Raw genomic sequence first — 21,775 nt, forward strand, 5'->3', positions numbered from 1 at the left:
CGGGCTTTCCTGTACGGTGGTATGTGGGTTGGGTTGGTGAACCTCGGTGCTTGGATGGTGGTACTCGGATTGGCTGCGGGGTCGTTTGCTAGGGTTTCGTTTGTAGTTCTCGTTTTTAATTTTCTTTCTGTTTTTTATTTTAGTCGTTGTGTGTGTTGTTCTTTCTGGTTTGTTATTTTTTCTTCTTGTGTGGTGCGTTTGTGTGCTATGGGGTGTGCAGGATTTGAACAGGGTTTTTTGGCTATGGGGCTTTGGTTTGATCTTCTTTTGGTTTGGGCTGAAGGGTTATGCTTCCAAGCTGGAGTCCGTGTTTGAATCGGTGATTGTATTGTCAATGGTGAAGTGTACGACACCAAGTTTGATTTCAGGTCGAGGAGTACAGGATTCTGAGTCAATGAAGGTTCACGTCAGAAACTACAGCTTATTGCCAGACCCCCTTGCAAGAGGCTGCATAGGACAGCGTTATATGAGTCAAGGGTATTTCAGAAAGTCAATTTGTGCGTGCAATTGTAGTTTATTTTATTCCGAACTTGAAATTGTTTCATTGGTCTTTGTATTGTTCGATTACGATTTCTTATGTAAGTGCCGTATGGCTTATTATTAATGAATTTTAATCTCCTCCTCAATATATATATATATATATATATATATATATATATAATCTGGGGAAGGCTCTCGTGAGAAATTTTCTTATGTGAGAATTTTTCTTATGTGAGAACACTCTTTATGTTCTAAATTTTTACTCGCATGTTCTAAATTTTAAATCTGATGTTCTAAACTTTTCCTTAGGTATTCTAAATTAAATCAAATGTTCTAATTTAGTACTCACATGTTCTAAACCATAAATTAGTTAAGTTCGATGTCATAAATTTTAAATAACTTGTTCCAAAATTTTAACTTGTATGTTCTAAATTTTAAAACGTGTGTTTTAAGATTTTTAATTATATGTTCCAGATTTTAAATTGTATGTTCTATTTTTTTACTCGTATGTTCTAAATTATTTACTCACACTTTCTATATTCTATATCAGTTTGTTCTAAATTTTTATTCACATGTTCATAATCTTAAATCATATGTCTAAATTTTACTCATGTGTTTAAAATTTCATAAAGCAAATTTTATAAATTTTTAATCACTTGTTCTAATTCTTAAATCAGATGTTCTAAATATATTACTCACACAAATGTTCTAAATTATTACTCATATGTTCAAAATTTTAATTTGAGTCACATGTTCTAAATTTTAACTCGCATGTTCTAAATTTTAATTCACATGTTCTAAATTTTTACTCACATGTTCTAAATTTTAAATCAGTTCTCATATAAGTATGAATTCTCACATATGGACCTATTCTCACCGGATCCCTCCCCTATATATATATATATATATATATATATATATATATATATATATATATATATATATATATATATATATATATATATATATAATTTATCATTTATGCTATAGTTGGCTTAATATAAAAGTTCAAGTTTACCAAGGATAATAAGAATTTTTATAGTTTACCACTGAGAAAATTAAAAACTATAGTGTTATCAAAGAGAATTTCCCTTTATCTAATTATACTACCTCCGTTACAGATTATGTGCAACGATTAAACATTTTCCCTCTCTGCTTTATGTCAAATCGTTGCACATAACCTGTAACGAAGGTAGTATGTTAGTAAAATCATAGGAAATTTGATAATATGAAAGTATACCTTATGAGTTATAACGAATCCAACCATATCTTATACAATAACATTTGCTTTTTATATGTTAGTAAAATAATCAGGTCAAAATCATTATGTAAATAGTAAAAAAGTCAAATTGTAACACTTATTAAAACATAGAGGGAGTATAAAATTCACTTCAATTAAAAATGAGTCATTAATTAGGTAATAATCATGTTTCTGGTTTGAAATGTTGGATTTTGCTTGTGTACATAGGACATACCTTATTTAAAACCAAAACTTCATATCAATCTGAGGAGGCATTAATGTGACTTAAATGTTACGAAGTATAACACTAGAACTGTTTAGGATTTAAAAATGGACTAGTTTAGGTCCCGTAAAATGCATAAATAGCTCTAAATATAACTAATGTTTTCAATCTTAATTAGTTCAATGACTATTACAATTAAACATACTTCATATTAATTTGCTCGTGATTCTGTATCTGAAGCAAGAAATTTTCCACTTGCGTGATACAAATTACCACGTTCAAGTTGTGACGAGTAATACGAATGACCAAGATTACAATAGAACACTGCAAATATACATATGTACTATCAACACGATAGATGGAAGATACTAGATTTACACGTAAACCCTGTATAAACAAATAGTGAGCAAAGGGGTTTTATGTGTCATCAGATTTTGCTAATTTATCTACATTGGCTGGAGGATCAACTTTCCCCACGCTGTCGTTCTGAGCTGGATTATGTATTTCAATGGTGTCCTTTATTTTCTGGAACTGCAAAATAGGTGAAGAGAGGTAAGTAGATAATTCATTTACAAACTGGAAACACATACAATGTGAGCACGTTATACTACAAAAGAATCAACTGAAGATGAGTTACTCTTACAAATCAAGAACCATTTAATTTTCTACGAAATGAAAAACCATTTAAGTTGCTGTTACACACTGTCATATATAAGTTACGCAACAAAAAATCAAGACAAGTGAAACCAAGAAACATCATCTTGGTAGTTAATAATCCTTATCAAGACAGCCAGGTACACCAACAAATCCTAGGTCTTGTGTCACCAACCATAGCTAAATCCCCTGAATTCGCATGCCCTACCAAATAAACCTTCTCTTTTTTGACACATACCAAATAAACCTTCTCAAACCCTGAACTAGGTTAGGTTGTTTCTGTTGGGAAAAAAAAAAATTAAACAAAAAAAAAAAAACCCAAATCTAATTTATAAAATCAAATTCTATATAATAATGCTGCCTAAACTATTTGTATCAAGACATTGGAGGCGAAGAAATAGTAAGCTGTTTTAAAAAGTAGGTTGTCACATGCTAACGATTTCCCTGATGCCCTAGCACAGCAAGTTCCATATGAGGCAACATCCCTATGCCTGTGTGCCTTACTGATTTGGTGCAGATTAGTGTCATTCCAACAGTAGTCAGCCCTCTCTCTCTGGTGCTAAGATAGCAGGATTTGGAGGGTTGAGGAAGGGAAGGAAGTTGGTGAATAATAATAGGGTTCAGCTAAGAGAGGGAAAACACACCATGGATACACCAATACCTTAAGCATTCACGTAAGTGACTATGTCATCACCAGTTATGTATCATAAGGATCTTTGGCTTTATCATCCTAACTGAATCCACCCAATTAAATCAAAAATGCTAGAGCCCATTATTTTCGCAATAATGCTGCAAAAACAGGCTTGCAGCAGGAGCATTTCTTTGCAAATGTACTGACATTTTGTGCTTCTAATATTAACTCGTCTACACCTAGGATTGGGGTAATTATGTCCTCCGCCAATTAATCAGCTTGAATAAATACCCCCATAGCTTCAAATTTTCTGTGCTAAGTCACAAAAATGCTTGCCTCTTCGTATTCATTAGCAAATGTAGGTGTTACAGCAATTTTACTAATCACTCATCCTAAGCTTCATTTAACAATATTTTTTTGGGCCGCTGGAGTGCAAACAACTGTGCTAGAATTAAATACATACAAAGAGTTAATAAAAAGACTTGAAAAAAAAAAATTACACTTCCACCATCCCAAATTAGTTAAACACGTATTCCTTTATGGGAAGCTTCTTATTAGTTGACACATTTTCATTTTGGGCACGTCTTGTGTAGTTCAATGACAACATCATCCCCACTCTTCTTCTCTCTCCTTCCCCATAGTAGCCATATCAGACCCAATCTTTCTCCTCTCTTTCCTCTCTTCTCAATAGAAAACCACTCATGGCCACCACCGTCCCATCCCATATTCTGTCTCCTTAGTCGCCTCTGGACTTCGCTCGTCACTCGGCCCCTTGTCACCGACTTATCTTGCCACCTCTATTCTCACATTAACTGCATCCTCTTTTTCTTAAGCAAAACCATTTCTAGGGTTTAGCTCTCGGTTTCACCCTGTTTTTTCTGTTTAACAATTGCAAAATCCCAAAAAAAATTGGAGATAATAAAAATTTGGAACTTAAATCATCAAAAATGGTGACTTTGCGTCAGTGGTGGCTTGCAATTTGGTGGTTATGGAGACCAAAGGGAAGAAGAAGCTTAAGAAGGTGGTGTGAAGTGTGCTTTAAGGTGGTAAAGGGAGGAAATTCTTAGGGTTAGGGCATTCTTGGATTGAGAGTAATGTTTTAATAGGGTAATAAAGTCAAACTAAACAAAATGAAAGTAAATTTCTGAATCTGATGATAACCCACTTTTTTTTGTTGTTCATGCCAATATTAAGGTGGTTTTAACGGTGGTGGAGTTGAGTAGTAGAGGAAGGTGTAGGTAGTTGTATTGTTGAGGAAATAACAATTGGTGGTTGTGGCTAATGCGTAAGGGTAATCTGTCTTTTTCCTTTACATATCACCCCGCAATTTACGTGCCTACTTCAATTGTGTCAATTTATTTGGGGGCTATTTGGAATGTTGTGCATTCAATACATTGTTGGTGACAACTTTATTATATTAGTAGTGCTTTTGTTGCAAAAAAATAAAATAAAATAAAATAAAAAAATCCTTAAAAACATAAAAGCATCCAAAGTCCCACAGATTAGAAAAGTAAGCACCTAGTGAAAATAGATGATGTCTTTCGAAGGTGCTAATTGAATCAGCATAGGATCTATTAAAATCTATGTATCTTCATGGATTAGTCCACAAATTTTAGAACATAGCATCAAAGGAAGAGCTTGAAAGATGGACAGGCACCTCTAGTACATAAGCTTTATGAAAAGATCCATTATCACATAGAGCTGGGATGAAGTTGTAGAAAAAAGATAGCATTAAACCAAAGACGAATCCTGAGCTACTTTATTGAAACATACATCTAATGCTAGAATCACTTTCTTTACAGCAAGTGGAGTTGTGTGTGGAAAAGGTCTCCATTTTTCTTCCACAGACTAAATAGGACCTAGTTACATAAAAAAAGAAAAAGCAGGCAGAGGGCTTACCTTAGCGAGTGAACAAGAAAACCCTTCCACCTTTCCATCAGCTCCACGATAGAAATGGAAGTAAGGAAGCACCTTCACATTCATACTTTTGCACATTGCCTTATTCTCATCAAAATTAACCTTTATAAACAATATCTCTGGATGTGATTCAGCCATTCTGCACAACTGGAAACACAGTGCAACAAATCAGACCAAACAAACTTTAAAGATCAAAAGTGAATCAGAACCAAAGTCATTAATCACCTAGCCTGGGAAAAGAACTTGCATAACTCTTCATGGTAGACAATTAATTCGAAAATCTCGCTCTCTCTCACCCTCTCTCTCCAAACCCTTCTTTCCATAGGGAAAAAAAAATAAAAAAAATTGCACACGTATTGTGGGAATTCAAAATGAAACCCTAAAAAAACCTATAACCGAGGGAAGGTTAATTGAGAATTGAGATTTAAGTGTAATCTTGTTTAGAATGAAGTTTTTAAACTCAAATCACTATGTTTGAAGCCGAGCTATTAAATCATTTATCAAGTAGAAATCGGTGCAGTCCAATAAAACTTTAAACTTCAAACATTTATGAAAGAGTAAGGAGACCCAATTTACTCTGTGAGTCACAATAGCAGATGAAATAATAACTGGAAAAGCATAATGGCCTTTCCAAATCACGTGGAAGAGTGAGTCAGACGTGAATGATGCTTCGAAATCATTTCTATGCTGTAGGAACATCTAGTGTGTCTTTGTCATAGAAAATTCTACAATAATACAGACATATTTTAAATTTACATAAGTGATATTTAGAAGAAGGGGGGCTTTGCTTTTACAGAAACCTGGAGCCAAGGTATCTTAAATATCCATATATCAGAGATCAAAATTTTCTAGTGTATACACAAACAAAATAGTTAGTTCTAATTAAACCATGACTCTCAAGACAATATTTTATGAGCAATATATAAGATCATGGATGTCAACTAAAGAGATCAATGATAAACGCTATGTTAAGCTTTCAGAACTTTTCAGAGCTAGTAACTGAGTTCTGATCCTCTGATTCCTCTCATTATTCTTTGTCACTCTTTTGTAATTGTTTCTCTTGAGTGATGTTTTTAACCTAAAAAGGGTCCTTAAAGAACAAGATTGTCACCCAAATTCACCATTCTTCAAACGTTTCCAAGACATCTTTCAACTTTTTTCTATTCCTCGCACTCAAATAAATGCAGATATGCTCAAGCCTTATCACTCCAATCATTTACTTCCCACTCCTTTGTAACTGTACCCTAAAATCTTATACCTACCCATACTAATTGATCTACACTCTTATAAGTAAAAATTTCATAACATTCTATCTATCCTTGATTAATTGTCTTGTTAAGCTTGGATACACATAATATTAATACTTAAGTAAAAAAAGGGAAATGTGGGTTTTTATAGACAATGAATTAGGAGATAAAACAATTGACACATAATTAATACTTAAGTAAAAAAAAAGGGTAATGTGGGTTTTTATAGACAATGAATAAGGAGAAAAAACAATTGACAGTTTGATTGAGATAGAGAAAGAGTTAATGAGGCGTAAATCACATATACAGACAGAAAGAGAGGGGATTAACACCAAATGGTTTGAGTAAAATACGGATTTTATTTCAGGTCAGATGACAGTTTTTATGGACCCAAAAAAAAAGGCAAATTATAACATTAAATAAGGAGATTTTATCCTTATAATATATTGGTAGCAAATTCCAAACTTGTGCCCAATCTCATATTCTCATAATACCAAATTAGGTAAGATAATTGTGTGAAAGATTAAGAATTAAGATATTATAAAGAGCAAATATTAATGATGGGAGGGGTAGTAGAATAAGTCAGGAAATATTTACTTAAAACCACCCTAGAGCGACAGTACAAACAACAAAAACAATAAATAAATGGCGTGCCCATCGGGTGCGGGTCATGTGTGCCTCTTTCACTGCACCTCGCCTATAGCCAAAAAAAACAAAAAAAAAAGAAGTCTAAGCTCCCTAGTGCCCCGGCACGCCTAAGGCACAATTTTTTATACACTGGGTAGTAGCAGCGCAGTCCAAATGGTGACACAATGCACAAGGTGAGGAGCCTGCCTTCTACAGAGAAGTGCTAGAAAGGAGAAAATTGACTTGGATTCCAAGAAGATTAAATGTTACCTAGACTTTTATTAAACAACTAGCAGATCCCTTAAGTCCTCAATTTATTACATTATATGCTCCATTACAATGGTAAATAAAATTTTTCTATTTAGAGAAACCATTCACAGATAGGGTAGCAATTGTGGTTGATGACATGACGGACATAGCAGAGATTGCCAAGTAGTGGCCAGCACCAGTTCTTCTGATGGGCGTCGTTGATCAAGCATTTTAGGTTAGTAATATGTTCTCTCAATTTGGTCTTCGGCTTTATATTCTTTCTCCATCTTTGATCTCTCTCTCTCCCTCGTTTTCTCATTATTTATTATTTTTTCTTCTCCATTACAATCTGAAACTTTCCACTCCTTTTTCTTTCAATTTCAAACCAATCCATTCCAGTAAACATATCATTCCTGCCAACATTTCTCTATATCTCAGTGCATTTTAAGCTTAACTTATCTATTTTTTGAAATAGTTACCAAGTATCCCCTCCCTTTCCCTCCATCCGACTTTGGGATAAATATAAAATGGAAACTTACTGTATTTAATCACGTTGCCCTATTGAATAAGTTGCCTCCAAATATACACAAACAACATAACATACTTGCTTTTATTAAGCTTTATTTCACTTTAATCCTATGGAATCATAAAAATAGCTCACGTCCACCTTATCTTCATAGGACATCACTGGAGTAATGAGGATCCTTAAATTGTTTTATCTAGGAAAATAGGAGAAAGGACTTTATACTGGATTTTAGATTATCAGATCAGCTTATTTGTTATCAGATAAGATACAAAAGACATTTGGATCAGTTCAAAACATATTATGTATAGACTTTAAGAATTAATAAGTAACATAAACATTCTCTTTTTTCTATCTTTTATTGAACTAATAAATAGGTAAAATCAAGGAAGTATAGTAGATTAACTCCCTACACAAATTAAAGCTAAAACTCCTTTCTTCCTTATCTTATTCTACATGCCACGGAAGGGGAGAACAAAGAGAATACATTTTATTTAGGATGGATGGATGGATGCGACCTTCGCTTACGGGTCACTAGATTAACTCAAGACCTTTCAGTTGTGACCATGAGCTAGCTTAGGAATTCAATTTTTGGTTAACACGGGAAGGTAGGTCAACCAGACCACTCTTGTCACCTCTTGGTAAAAAAGTTTTGGCCAACTAATACAGAAAGACGTAAAGTCAGTCTATTTTGTGTCACATGAGCAGGTTGAACAAACTACTTCTACTGGTTACAAGAGGAAACCTGAATCCCAAAATGCCTATACAGAAGAAGCTTTATTTACACCCTTTCAAAGGCTTGTTTTCCTATTCTAGATGACCTCGCATCCTTGCCTATAACTAAAGATGAATCAAAGAGATGTAACAGCTTCATTTTTGGGAGTTTTGTGAATCCAAATTATTCCTTTAATATCCTCAATATAGCACAAGCTTCACTCAAATAGGAACTTGAACACCTTTAATCAGTTCAAAGAATATTACAAATTAGCAAGCATCTGAAAATTGTTGATAGCAACTCAAAGACTCCGATCAACATATCATTACCAGATGTAATATATTTTCGAAATCAATGGGTTAGCTGCTCGTACCCTACCAAGTATATCATTCTTAGATTATTAATTTCCTACCTCATACCTATTGCTAAACTCTCTAGGCTTTAAATTCTAACAAGCTTATAAAAACACTCATAGTCCTATAAGCGAAAAAGTCAGCGTCATATTAATATATCATGAATCAACAAATCTACAATCCAAATAAAAACAACAGGTACACAAGCAAACAAGAACAATCAGGAAAGTCTAAGCAATTGAAGGAAGTTACCCTTGGAAACAAAGCACGGCAAGAAGCACACCAAGTTCCATAGAATTCAACAACTACTAATCTATCTCCAGCTTCTTTTAGTGCACTCAAAAACTCCTCAGTGGAATGAACATCAATCATATTGGGTCCTGCATTCTTCTCCCACCATTTTGGTTGATCGGTCGCTTCCGCAACAACAGCATGCACCTAGCATACACCACCATACACAACACAGAAGGCTCTAACTTAATTACCACAACCACATTTACTATTGCTTGATCGAGAAAATAAATACAGATAGTTAAAACTTCGTCCATCTCACTTTATACCACATTTTTATTTTAGGACGTTTCAAAATAACAGGCCACTTAATATACATACATAAAACTAAATTAATATATGAAAATTTTCATATTACTCTTCAAGTTTATAGGATTAACTCCATAATATCGTCATAATATGATGATTACAATAGAAATGACCTCCAATCGAATTTGGAGTAGTAAATTAACTTATAAAAATCCAAAATTCAATGAAATGCGAATTACCCCAGCAATATACATGAGAAACATGTATAATTGATCATATTATATCAAATAATTTTGAAAAAGATAAAGAGAATAATAAAATGATTACCTTGAATGAAGAAGGTCGCTTTCTGGGTTTGAAGGAAAGAGGAGCAACAGAAACAAAAGCAGAATCAACGACTTTACTACCAATTTCAAAGGAATTACGATTAACTGGGTGCCAATTATTGAGTGAAGTGAGCAAAGACGCGGAAAATCGAAGGGAATTGCAAGAAGATAATCGAATAGCATCTGCCATTGAAGAAGAAAGAGAAAATTTGAAATTAATTTAAGCAATTGAATGGAAAACAATGGTGTGTGAATAAAATTAGCAGCATAATAATGGAGAAATTGGTGAAAATTTAGGGATGGAAAATGAACTCGGATTTTTTTTCCCAAAAAATAAAAAAATTCCTCGAGTTTTGAATAAGTGGCCTGAGCTGACTTACATAAAGGGCTTCTGGTCAGTGTATATCATATCACATCTTTAAACCAATGAATCGTTGGTCTGGTGATGATTAAAATTTTACTGGAGTATGTAACACCCTAATAATTCTCTCTTTAAATCTGTGAGGACCCTGAATAATATTCAAGAAAATTACTGGTGTGCTACCGCCACGTGTTCAAACGTTAAGGTTTTATCAGAAAATAGCAGCGGAAAAACTAAATCAGTTATAAATAAGTTTCAAAACCAACGAATGAATCCAAATTAAGTCATACAACTTGGAACCATTAAGGCCCTTATTCAAAACCCAATAAAAGTAGTAAGTGATTAAATTCAGTGTTCAAATAAATTCAAACCCAAAAGAAATAGTGTCGAATAAAATCGAATTAAAATAAATTCAAACTTGCAAAAGAAATAAAATGCAAACAACCAACTCTCTACTCAAGATCTCACAACCCTGATGAATGCTGCATGTGTAAGAACCTGTGGTAATTCTGCTCCCCAATATTACAAGTGTAAAAATTGAATCGTCACAGGGTCATTGAAAGGCGAAGGCCATGACCAAAGAAAGACACACAAAGCACGCAATCAGCAAAGCTGAGTACATACAAGCTGCAAAATAAATTAAGAAATCCATAACATGCTACTAATAATCAATCATCATGCATCATTAAATTATAGACTCGACACACGACTCAACTATTTATATTACTAAGACTCCATTAATTAATAATAGGTAAATCATTATTTTTATTCATTGGATTGCGCAATAGACAAGGTTGTCCAACCCATGCTCCATTTGGAACATCAATAAAAGAAAAACCCCATGCCTCCTTTCGGAAACATCAATAAACATCCAACGACCACGGGCGCGACTCCGTGACCGTAGTTAGTATGAGATCTCACCTAACTCCTAGTTTTGAAAAATATTTGAAATAAGAGACTCGTAGATCAGACGGCCTCGAGAAAAGTACACGGCTAATACCCCATGTACCCCAACCCCTGATTGTCATTACTCCAGAAGTGCACCAATCTAGAGTTTTATTGCTCATCCATCTTGCACTTTACGTGATTTACAGGTTTAGACTTGGTGATGACTCATATGCATAACAATACAATCAATCCAATATCAATTCAATCTAGTAAAACAACTTTTCAATTTCAATTCTTGATTTATTAGTGGCAAGCAACATTTATTATTTATTCCTTTACTACCTCGGTGTATAAACACCTTGAGTGCATAAGGCACCCCAAAACCTTAACCTCGTCTTAGAAGACTTAATTTCTTCCTTTACTCATCCTGCTTGCATAATCATGAATGAGTAATAAATTAATCATTACACCAATCATATACCTTTGCCTCTAAGCGCACCTTGCATAATTAGAGCACAAATAATACTTGCAATATAAAATAGTGCACGTCATACGAAATTCACAATGTATAACCAAACAATTTAACTCAGTCATCCCTATACATGATACTAAGTTCTCGATCCGTCATCCTTAAACATGCACCTAAAAGAAAGGTTTCGTAACTTGTACGTACCTTGAGCAAACGAATTGGTATGCCACTTTACTAACTAGAAATCACCTTCAATAAACTCCTCTCCTAAGCCAAATAATAACATCTCAATCAATACCCAATCAATCAAATTTACAGCAATACTAACTTACTTTAAAACCTTCAAAATCCAAATCAAACAACACTTTAAAACCTTCCCTTTAGTTAAAATTAAAGGCTTATATATAGTTCTTTAAATTTTCTTCATAAAAACCTTAAAATACACTCTTATACATGAAATTACAGCAAGTTCAAAGTCTAATAAAAATCTGAAAATTATATAAAAACCCCTAAAAATCTCCCTTTTTAATGGGTGATTAAACCCTCTTTATAAAACATCAAAAGTAGTACTTAGAAACTATTTCCAACACTTAAAAATTCAATAAAAACATATATTTATGCTTAATTAACTTTAAACATAATTAATTTTATTAATCAAACTCAAGGATAATATTTTAAGTATAAAAAAAACTTCGTTAAAATCAAAAACTGCCCGAAAATCATATTTAGAGGCTGAATTTGGCCACGATAGGGTGGTCCACACTACAAAAGGTAGTGATCTTTCTTAAAACGTTGTTTCCACATGGAAAACACTACTTTTTCATCAAATTCGAATGAGTTCAGAATCTGATCGGGATTAAAACGGGATTAATATTAACGAACGAAAATCTAAAAGTTAAAACACGAATCTACGTGTTCAAAATAATCTGGAATTAAGTTAAACTAATCAGTAGTTATAATCACCAAAATTTCAAAACATCATTACTATAAAAGCCTTAAATCAATTGTTCATAAAAACCCTAAAATCATGATTTTCAATAAATTGAAACCCTAGGTTTATAATTCATAAAATATGAAATTTATAACATAAATATAATCTGAAATTTATAATCTTTATACCATTAAAATATAATTTGATACTAAAAATATAATCTTTATACTAAAATCAAAACCCAAAACAATTAAATTAACATTAAGCAAAATAATGAAACAAAGGAGGATGAAAATAAGACTAACCTTTTTGTGTGGGAAATTTTTGGAGATTCATGGGGTATTTATAGGAGAGAATTATTGTAGGGTAAAAAGAAAGATTGGGCCTCATAAAAATAATGGGTCGATTAAGTAACAAATGGGTTAGGCTTGTGTGATTGGACATAAATTGTAGAATAAAGGTGCATAAAATAATTTGTTCAAATAATTTTCGACCCAGATTAATAATTTGAAACTTTTGAAATTTAATTATGAAAAATAACAAATAAATATTATAAATAAAATAAATTTTCATTTATAAAATATTTTAAAATACGGGGGATTACAGAGGACCTATATTCGATTCTCCAAAACAATAATTAAGAGGAGATTGGAACATAATCACCCAAAACTAATCCCGAATCCGGACAAACTCAAAGAGTGAATCGGGTGGAACACACAAAAAAAATATTTTTGAGGAAATCATAAATCCAAGGGCATATCCCCGAATCTGAATTAGTTTAAAGGGTATAACAGAGGTGGTTGTAGTTATTAACCATACCTAACTAACCGACCCTTGCTCCTTAACCAGGTAATGTGAAATAAAACAAATTCACTTAATGTTTTACCTCAATGCTCAAAATAGGATAGGAATAGAAAAATAAAACGGATTTTTGAATACAGATAGATTATACTCCACTCATTCCTATTATGACGGAAAACAACCTATGCATGATCCTAGTATACGATAATAAATGTAATATAAGCTTCGTCGTTTATTATACTAAATATGGAGAGCAAAAAAACGAGAGGAAACCTAGGGCTTTCAAGCGAAGAAAATGACCAATTGCAAAGGTCGTAAGAGTAAAATAAAGAGACTATAAAACTGGAAAAAAAAATTGTGCATTTAATATTATATAACTGAACATTTTAGTTGTTATAGTAAATGTTCATTTTATCAAAGAAATTTTATCAAAGAAATCAAAAATCAAGTAGAAAAAGAAGGAGAAATAGACTTAACGGGATAAAATACGAGGATAGAAGACGTAGATAGGGACAACATTGGAGTAGTTTGAAGCAGCAAAAATAATGTCGGGATGATCATCGTCTCATCAATTCGAAGGTCACCCTTAAACCAAACAACAACAGTTCCGCCATTATTGTTGATTCGAAGGTCTTGTGCGTGTTTTCCGTCATTTTTTTATGGGGTGAGTCGGATATTATGCACCCAACATAAACTGTTTTGGGTAAAATTAACCAAGCCACGTGGTCCTATCAGAAGGTGACACGTGTCACCCTACGAAAGGTCCAAATGGATCAATCACCTTATGACATGTGTCCCTCCATACAATTGGGAAAAAAGGCTGCGTTCATGGCCCAAATCCCGAAAAAGTCGTAATACGGCGCAACCCACCAAACTTAGGTCAGAATGACCTAAGAGGGGGCACATTTTCCAACGACCCTATAAATAGGGAGATTTCCACCATTTTCTAGGACACGCTCATTTATTACATTAGATCTACATTCTCTCACATCAGAGAAAACACCTGATCTCAGAATCTGAGAAGATCTCACATTTACCTCTTCTGCACCTCGTCATACTCTTCGACCGATAGTAACTTGATCATCGGAGGCGGAGCTCCAACCAACTAGAGTCTCCGTGTTTTGCAGATACAGAACGCGTGGGACCAGTCATGGTGACGTAACTCTCACGAGGGACCAGAAAATACCCAAAACATTTGGCGCAGTCTTGGGGAGAGTACCTCTAAAATGGTTCAAGAGTCTATACTGCCACATAAACCCAATCGGCCTAGAGTCGATGGACAGGTGTATTCAGACCAAGATACAGACAACGATTGTGAAGTCGAAACCCATGTGGCCCCTGATGGATCACTCATCTCTAAGTGCATCCGTCCCAGGGATAATAAGTGGAACAGGGCAACAATGAAGCTGGTCCCAGTAAATCTATTGGACCACCGACTAGGGAAACTCAATCATCTAGAGGGACTGCTCCCGTTAATAGGGTTGAACTCATGAAGTTCATGACTAGTTTTAAGGGAGAAATTAAGGACCTCATCAACAAAAGGACGGCTGGCTCTACCAAGGGTCCGTCGGCCAAGAAGACTTCTCAAGCTGAGAGGAGAAAGCCATTTAGGGATAGGCAGCCTACTCCACATCCAAAGGAGAAGGCCACACCTGCAATTGACTGGTCTAAAATCCTTCTACCTCAGACGGGCACAAGGAAGGTCATTCGGACAGTTCAGCCAGATGGCAGCAAGAAGACTTTCTTCGATGCTCGACACATCATCGAGCATAATAGGAGCCAGCCGTTGTCTGAGTCAGCCTCTAAATCGAGCTTCCCAGACAACTTCAAAAACATCTAAGCAATTAATTCTCAATCCTTGCATGAGAGTCATACAAGCTGCAAGTCCGTCCACAGTGGCCCTCATATGATTATTGGGTCAGGCCTGTACATGTCTTAGATGCCAAACAGACAATATACCGCACCATTCATGCAGCTGGCCCTCTTTGGAGGTCAGGCGACATACAACGTCAAACCGTTGGATTGACAACTTCGTTTGCTAAAACTTGGTGAATAAACCTTTACGTTCACCAAGGAAATAAAAGAGGCGACACAACCGGCCAAGGTAAAGAATGTTTTTGTTGGTGCCTATGATGGTACCACCAAACCCTGAAGATCACCTTATGGCCTACACCAACCTCATGCACATGCAGGGGTTAAAGGACGCCATGTGGTGTAGATGCTTCCTTGCTACATTGAAGGGCATAGCCCAACAATGGTTTGGCAACATGATAGCCGGATGTATTGATAGCTTCAAGAGGCTTACCTTCTTGTTTGCTTCTAACTTCTCGATGAACATCCCTGCCAAGAAAACAAGTCTCGAATTGAACACCATTTGGTAAGGAGAGAGAGAAGGACTCCGCTCCTATGTCAAGCGGTTCAATCTGGTGAGAATCCAGATTCAAGGACTGCCTGACAAAGTTACCTATACAGACTTCTATAAGGGTCTGAAAGACGAGTCAACCTTTAAGTTTAACCTTGTTAGGTAGAGGGTTTTCACCCTCCAAGAGACTTTGATAGAGGCGGAGAGCTTTATACAAGCAACCAACCTCTGCACGTCTAGCAACCAGTCATACTCTATAAAGTTGTCAAAGGAGAGCCGATCTTCTCAGCTGGCTCCCAAAGCTGAACAGAGTAAAAAGAGAAAAGAGATCTAAGCGGTTGACGATTCTGATCAGTTGTCCTAGAAGAAAAAGAAATAATTCAAACCGTACGTTCCTAGGTACGAGTTTAATAAAGACTACTATTTCATCCTCATGGAGATAAAGGACCTGGTGACTATTGAGAAACCCACAGCCATGAAGGGTTCCGGCAAAAATTGGAACAAAAATAAATACTGCCATTTTCATGAGGACATCGGCCATGACACCAATGACCGCTACAGCCTCGAGCGGTTTCTGAACTGTCTAGCTAATCAGGGGGTGTTGAAGTCATACATCCTCAAGTCCAAGGTCACCCTAAAGACAAATTTAGGGAAGTCGTCCAAAAAGACTCCCCAGCCTACTAGTATGTCGGATACAGCCAAGGATCCGATCTACACCATAGCAGGCGGTTTTGCTGGAGAAGGCCCTACAATCTAGGGCACTAAGGACCATTTGAGGAAAATGGATGTTAACTATGATGAAAAAGGTCAGGTGTCTACCAACACATTTGTAGAGGTCGCAACGCTAAAAGGGATTGGGATAAAGTCCGCCGACCGCATGATGACCTTGTGATTTTTTAAAGCAAAGTGGCCAACCAAATGGTTGGCCGCATCCTAATTGACACTGGTAGATCGTCTAACATCATCAGCTATAAGTGCCTATCCAAGATGAGGTACAAGGTGGTATGCATTCACGACGTCTCCCACCCTCTTGTTGGTTTTGTTGGAAGAGCTGTGCACCCAGTCGGACGGATAGATCTGCCCATCCGACTAGGAGAAAAGGAAAAAAAGTGGCATATGACCGTCCGATTTTTTGTGGTTGAAGAGTTGATTGCCTATCACCTTATTCTGGGCCATCCCACTCTGAATGAGTTTGCGACCGTCATCATCCCAGCTCTTATGCTGTTGAAATATGAAAGGGATGATGGCTTGCGCAAAGGTTATTACTAGACTACCATGAATAAAGATTGCAATAAATATGTGAAAATTTGCACAAAATGCCAAATATATGCTAATTTGTAACACGTCCCACCATCCCTCCTTTACACCTACACATCTCCATGGCCATTCTCAACTTGGGGAAAGATATCATTGGAAATATTACTCCCCCCGGGACAAGAGGTCATGAATACACTCTCGTCGCCATTGATTACTTTACCAAATGGGTTGAGGTAGCCTCGTATGCGAAACTCACCACAAAACATGTAACACTCTTTATCGAAAGAAATATCATATGTAGATTTGGAGTCATATATGAAATGATAAGTGACAATGGAACTCACTTTCCAGCAGAGTGTAAAGACTTACTTCAAAAGTATGGAATAAAACATCACCACTCCTCCCCATATAGACCTGAAGCAAATGGCGCAGTGGAAGAGCCAATAAGAATTTAAAGACAATCATTGAAAATATGACATAAAATTTTAAGGATATGCCTTACAAACTCCATTTTGCTCTTTGGGGTCATCGCACGTGAAGTCAAGCCTATGGAGCGGTTTTCATATTCAAGATGTCGAGTAGCCCTAAAATCTTTCCTTTTTCGGTTCCTTCGAGGAATCATTGAGATGCTCACTAGAGGTGGATTTGAAACTAGTAGGGAGAACGCGGTAAGATTGTTTGGGATGAAGGTGAATTGTGTCTTATTAGTTCTCTATGCTTAGCATATTTTATGTTTCAATCAACCTTTGGATATCTTGAAACGTGCACTCACTTATTTAGTTAGAAAAAATTGCATCCATTTGTGCTTGTTCATCTGCAAAAGTCCTTTCAAGAGCATATGTTTTCTTACTTTTCTTTTGATTTCCTTTTTATGATGTGCCTTGTTTGTTTGGTTTGGGAGAGTTATGGGGTAAACTTTTAGGAAACCCTTACGGGACCTCACTCGTCCTCATTGACGACTTGGGGTTTTAAGGGCTTTTTGTAGTTATAGAAACCTACTTTTTGTTTTGGGTGTTTTCATGTCCCTTGGGAGAGTTACAGCTCAAAGACTAGGTCCAACGAAGCCTCCTGTACCTGCAAAGAACGGAGCTCCAAATGTTTGGAGTTCCTCCTCCGAAGATTAAGTTAGTACGGATTCGGAGTAAAACTTACAGAAAGTAAGCATCTTCTCGGATTCCGAGGTCAGGTGTTCTCTATTTTCGAGAGCAATAATGATGTAATGATTAAGACGTGCCCCAATGAATAGGGGAATCTCCCTATTTATAGGGTCCTAGAAAGGTATGCCCTGTCCTAGGGTTTGATGACCTAGGATTTAGGGCAGAGCCATTTTGTGACTCTCTTGGAATTTGGGCCTTGAAGGCCGCGCGTGACACGTGTCAACATATGGGAAGTCCATTTGGACGCCTCTTTTGTGACACGTGCTGCACTCTAATTAGGCCACATGGCGCGGTAGAAATACCCAAATCACTTTTGGCCTCTTGTCTCGATAGGAAGTGCGATGATGTTACAAAAACCCGTTCTTCATGCTAGATCAAAGTTGAAGTTTTTACGGACTACGAAATGCACTATGAAGTAAGTTATAACCTATATTTGGGAAAAATTTATCTTAGAGCGTTGTTTGATTACTAATTAGACCTAAAACTTTCTCATACATACTTAAACTTGATTAATAACGGACCCTAATGCGTCAAATGCAATGATTAGATCCAATGGATCTTACATTGTTAAACCGAGCCAATCAGATAAACCAACATTCAAATTTATATGCAAGGACTATACATATGGATATCCCTTTCAAATATTTTCCAACGGTATATTATAATCCCAATTCCGAGTTAAAACGAAGAAATTATGATCAAAACACTAAATTGGGCCCTAAAACCGATACCCTTGTACTCAAACAGCCATATTTTTAGATCCATAATATAATATAACCTAATCCTAACGGCAATGGAAAGTAGAAATTCAAATCTTTCCAATGATATCTCACACTCCTTAATCTGACTATGCAATCAAAAGTTATGGAATTTTTAAAAACGCATTTTTGTATAAGGCAAACCGCACTGAGTACAACTCAGTGAGTTGCACCCGCTTTCTCATTTACACATTACTAGATCATCTTCCACATTCGCATACTAGTCCAATCATGGGTGACAAAGTAGCATTGGAGAAACTTAGAGAGGAAATCCAAAACCTAAAGGCCTTACGAGAAGATGAAACCCAAATGAAGGCTCATAATAAAGAAGAAAAGGCTAAAATTAAAGCAGAGAAAGAAAAAGAAAACATTCGGCAAGAAAAAGCAAGAGCCGAAAGAGTAAAGGCCTTGGAGAAACTTGTCCTTCGAGCTAGCTCAGGGAATAAGTACTTCAATTATGATCTTGCATCACAACCTAGTGGCAAGACTCTCCTAGAAAAGTTCTTGACTACAAATTTACCAACCTTTAAGTTTACAGACAATCCTAGGACTCACTTAATAATGAGCTTTAGGCCGGGTTTGAACTGGTGCCCTTTGTTGTTTTTCTACTAGTGTTTATTGGAATTATGCAATGGCATTAAAAGGGGTTGAGCATAGTTTATATGCATGTACTTTTCCTCTTTCTTATTCCCAACTGCTACATCATGGTTTTATAACCTCGATGAAAAACAAACTTGCACTTGGAGTAACGTTGTAAAAGCGTTTTTTGCCCAATATGGAGACAACATCGAGCTCACAACTACCTTGCATGATCTTGAATTGCTTAAGCAAGAGGTAGAAGAAGGCTTTATTGACTTCTTTTCCAGGTGGCAATCAAAGTTTTCTCTTCTTTCACAAAGACCTCCGGATCATGAACTTGTCCCAAAGTTCATAGACAATATGTCTCTAACATACAAGTGCCATTTACAATAGCTTGTTTTAAACACATTTCAAAAATTCTATACTATGGGAACATTAATTGAAAGGGACTTGATAAATGAAACCATGAATCATATAGATGGACTACATTTTTAGAGAGGATTTCACCTACGTTTGAAATGGACAAAGCTTGAAGACGCAATCTCAAGAAGTCATCAACAGTTCAAGATATAGCACCCTAGGTCTTGTTTTGTTTCTTTTTCTTTTGTTTTCCTTATGATAGGCTAAGAGATTCATGCTGTTGTCGAATCTACATATTTTGTACTCCTATTAATTAATGAATATAAATTATATTTTCAAGTACGTCTATCTTGTTCTCTTTTCGATCTCTTTGTTGTTATTAGCCTGGATTAAATGAAATACACCTATAAACAGGCAATATCAAAAAAGGCATACATACTCAACACTTTAAGAATATTGATTAGCTTTGGCTTACAAGATTTACCGAATGAAAATAGGTCCCTCCTTTGGCCCACTAAGAAGAGATATGATGATTACACCAACACATGAGGCAACTTAAAATTCCACGTAGATAATTCCATTTTAATAACCTTAGAACAATCCATCTTTTGTTAGCCCTTTTGAGCTTCGTCAATTTAGCTTTACTTAATCAACCTACATTATTATTCTAAACCTTGGGATGGGAATAGTGCAGAGAGATACAAATGAAAAAATTGGGGGAACGAAACATAAGAGGGGGACACAAAGTTAGTATAAACCCAAAAAAGGAAAGATTAAATGCAAAATTGTTCTAAACCCAAAACCAAACTTGTTAAAAAGAAGAGAAAAAAAGAGAAGAAAGAGAGAGAGGGAAGACAAGGAAAAGGCACCTAATGTAGGAGTTGTCACATAAAGTAGAAAGGTTTTAGTTTGAGAGGCACCAAAAGTAAGGGGATTAAGGAAGTATATTTGAGCATGTCCATTTTTCATAACCTTGAGCCTAGCCACGTTACAACCCTAGAAAGGCCCTCCTTGAGGTAGACCATAATCATGTACCACAAAAAATCATCATTCTACCTGGCCCACCTTAGGCCTTTGCACATATGGACCTACTATGGAGTAGTTATGCCCATACATAAAATGCATGAAGTGTTGAGTAAATGATTACAAAATCATATAAAAAATTCAAATAATTAGGATGATTTGATAGCCATTGGCTTGATTACATCATTTTAGTAAAGCAATCGAATCAAACTAAATTCGATGTTTTCTATATAATTTGCCAAGAAAAATAAGATGACTATCACTTTACAAAAAAAATAATCATCTTATTTTCTTTTAATAATAGGGCTATTTATTACAAAGGTGATTCAAGTTCTATACACATTGCCTAGAAAAAAAACGAGTTAATACAGTAAATTGATTTGATATATATATATCGACAGCCTCGACGTCAACTTTAGATGTCTTTTACAACTCTTGAACATTGGTCTTCTAACTTATCATGAGCAACTAATATATCCGCATGTGTGGGATATCTTCATCCTCTCTAAGCGAGGAACATTGATTGAACATGATAGATACATGAAAAAATGATCATTATCACTATCACACATATACCTCACTGCCAAATCATCACGATGATTCAAATATTAAGTCAATAATTCTTGCGTTTTGAAAACATGTCTATTTTTTAATTCTTCTATGGGAAAGTTGGATCCTCTTCCTTTTTACGCAAATCCGTCTTTTTTGTTCATTTCTTTTTAAGGGGGTAAGTCGGGATGATCCCTCCCATTTGGCAACTAAAATACCCGAAAAATAGTATAATTTTTTTTTGCTCTTTGCTTCAAACTAAAGCCAAGACATCCCCACTTCTCTTTATTTACAAATTTGAACACACTATTTATGCTACTAAATCAATGTCATACAAAGTTTATTACAAATCATCTTAATAACTTTAAATGACAAAGCGAAGAATACTACTTCCTATTATTGGACCAAGAAATAGTTCGTGATAAACATATGCAGTATTCCACAAATTGAAAATACAAATCTTGGGACTCCAAATAAACATGAGAAATATCCCCTAGCATATGTATACATGAATTCCAAAATCAACCTAAATCAACACTTGGGGGCTACAAAAAT

At 35.5% G+C, this 21,775-nt stretch overlaps 1 protein-coding gene across 1 annotated transcript; it reads right to left on the minus strand.

The window, feature by feature from the left end:
- Positions 1-2,059: 2,059 nt before the first annotated feature.
- Positions 2,060-10,105, minus strand: LOC145585999 (thioredoxin-like 2, chloroplastic). Its single transcript, XM_081642703.1, has 4 exons — positions 9,727-10,105; positions 9,112-9,297; positions 5,128-5,292; positions 2,060-2,474 (listed from the first exon to the last, which is right to left on the minus strand). Exons 1-4 carry the CDS (start codon positions 9,913-9,915, stop codon positions 2,361-2,363), a joined length of 654 nt encoding a protein of 217 aa, XP_081498829.1. The 5' UTR covers positions 9,916-10,105; the 3' UTR covers positions 2,060-2,360.
- Positions 10,106-21,775: the final 11,670 nt, after the last annotated feature.

Source organism: Chenopodium album, chromosome 2 (assembly GCF_948465745.1).
Source record: "Chenopodium album chromosome 2, dcCheAlbu1.1, whole genome shotgun sequence".
Lineage (NCBI taxonomy): Eukaryota > Viridiplantae > Streptophyta > Magnoliopsida > Caryophyllales > Amaranthaceae > Chenopodium > Chenopodium album.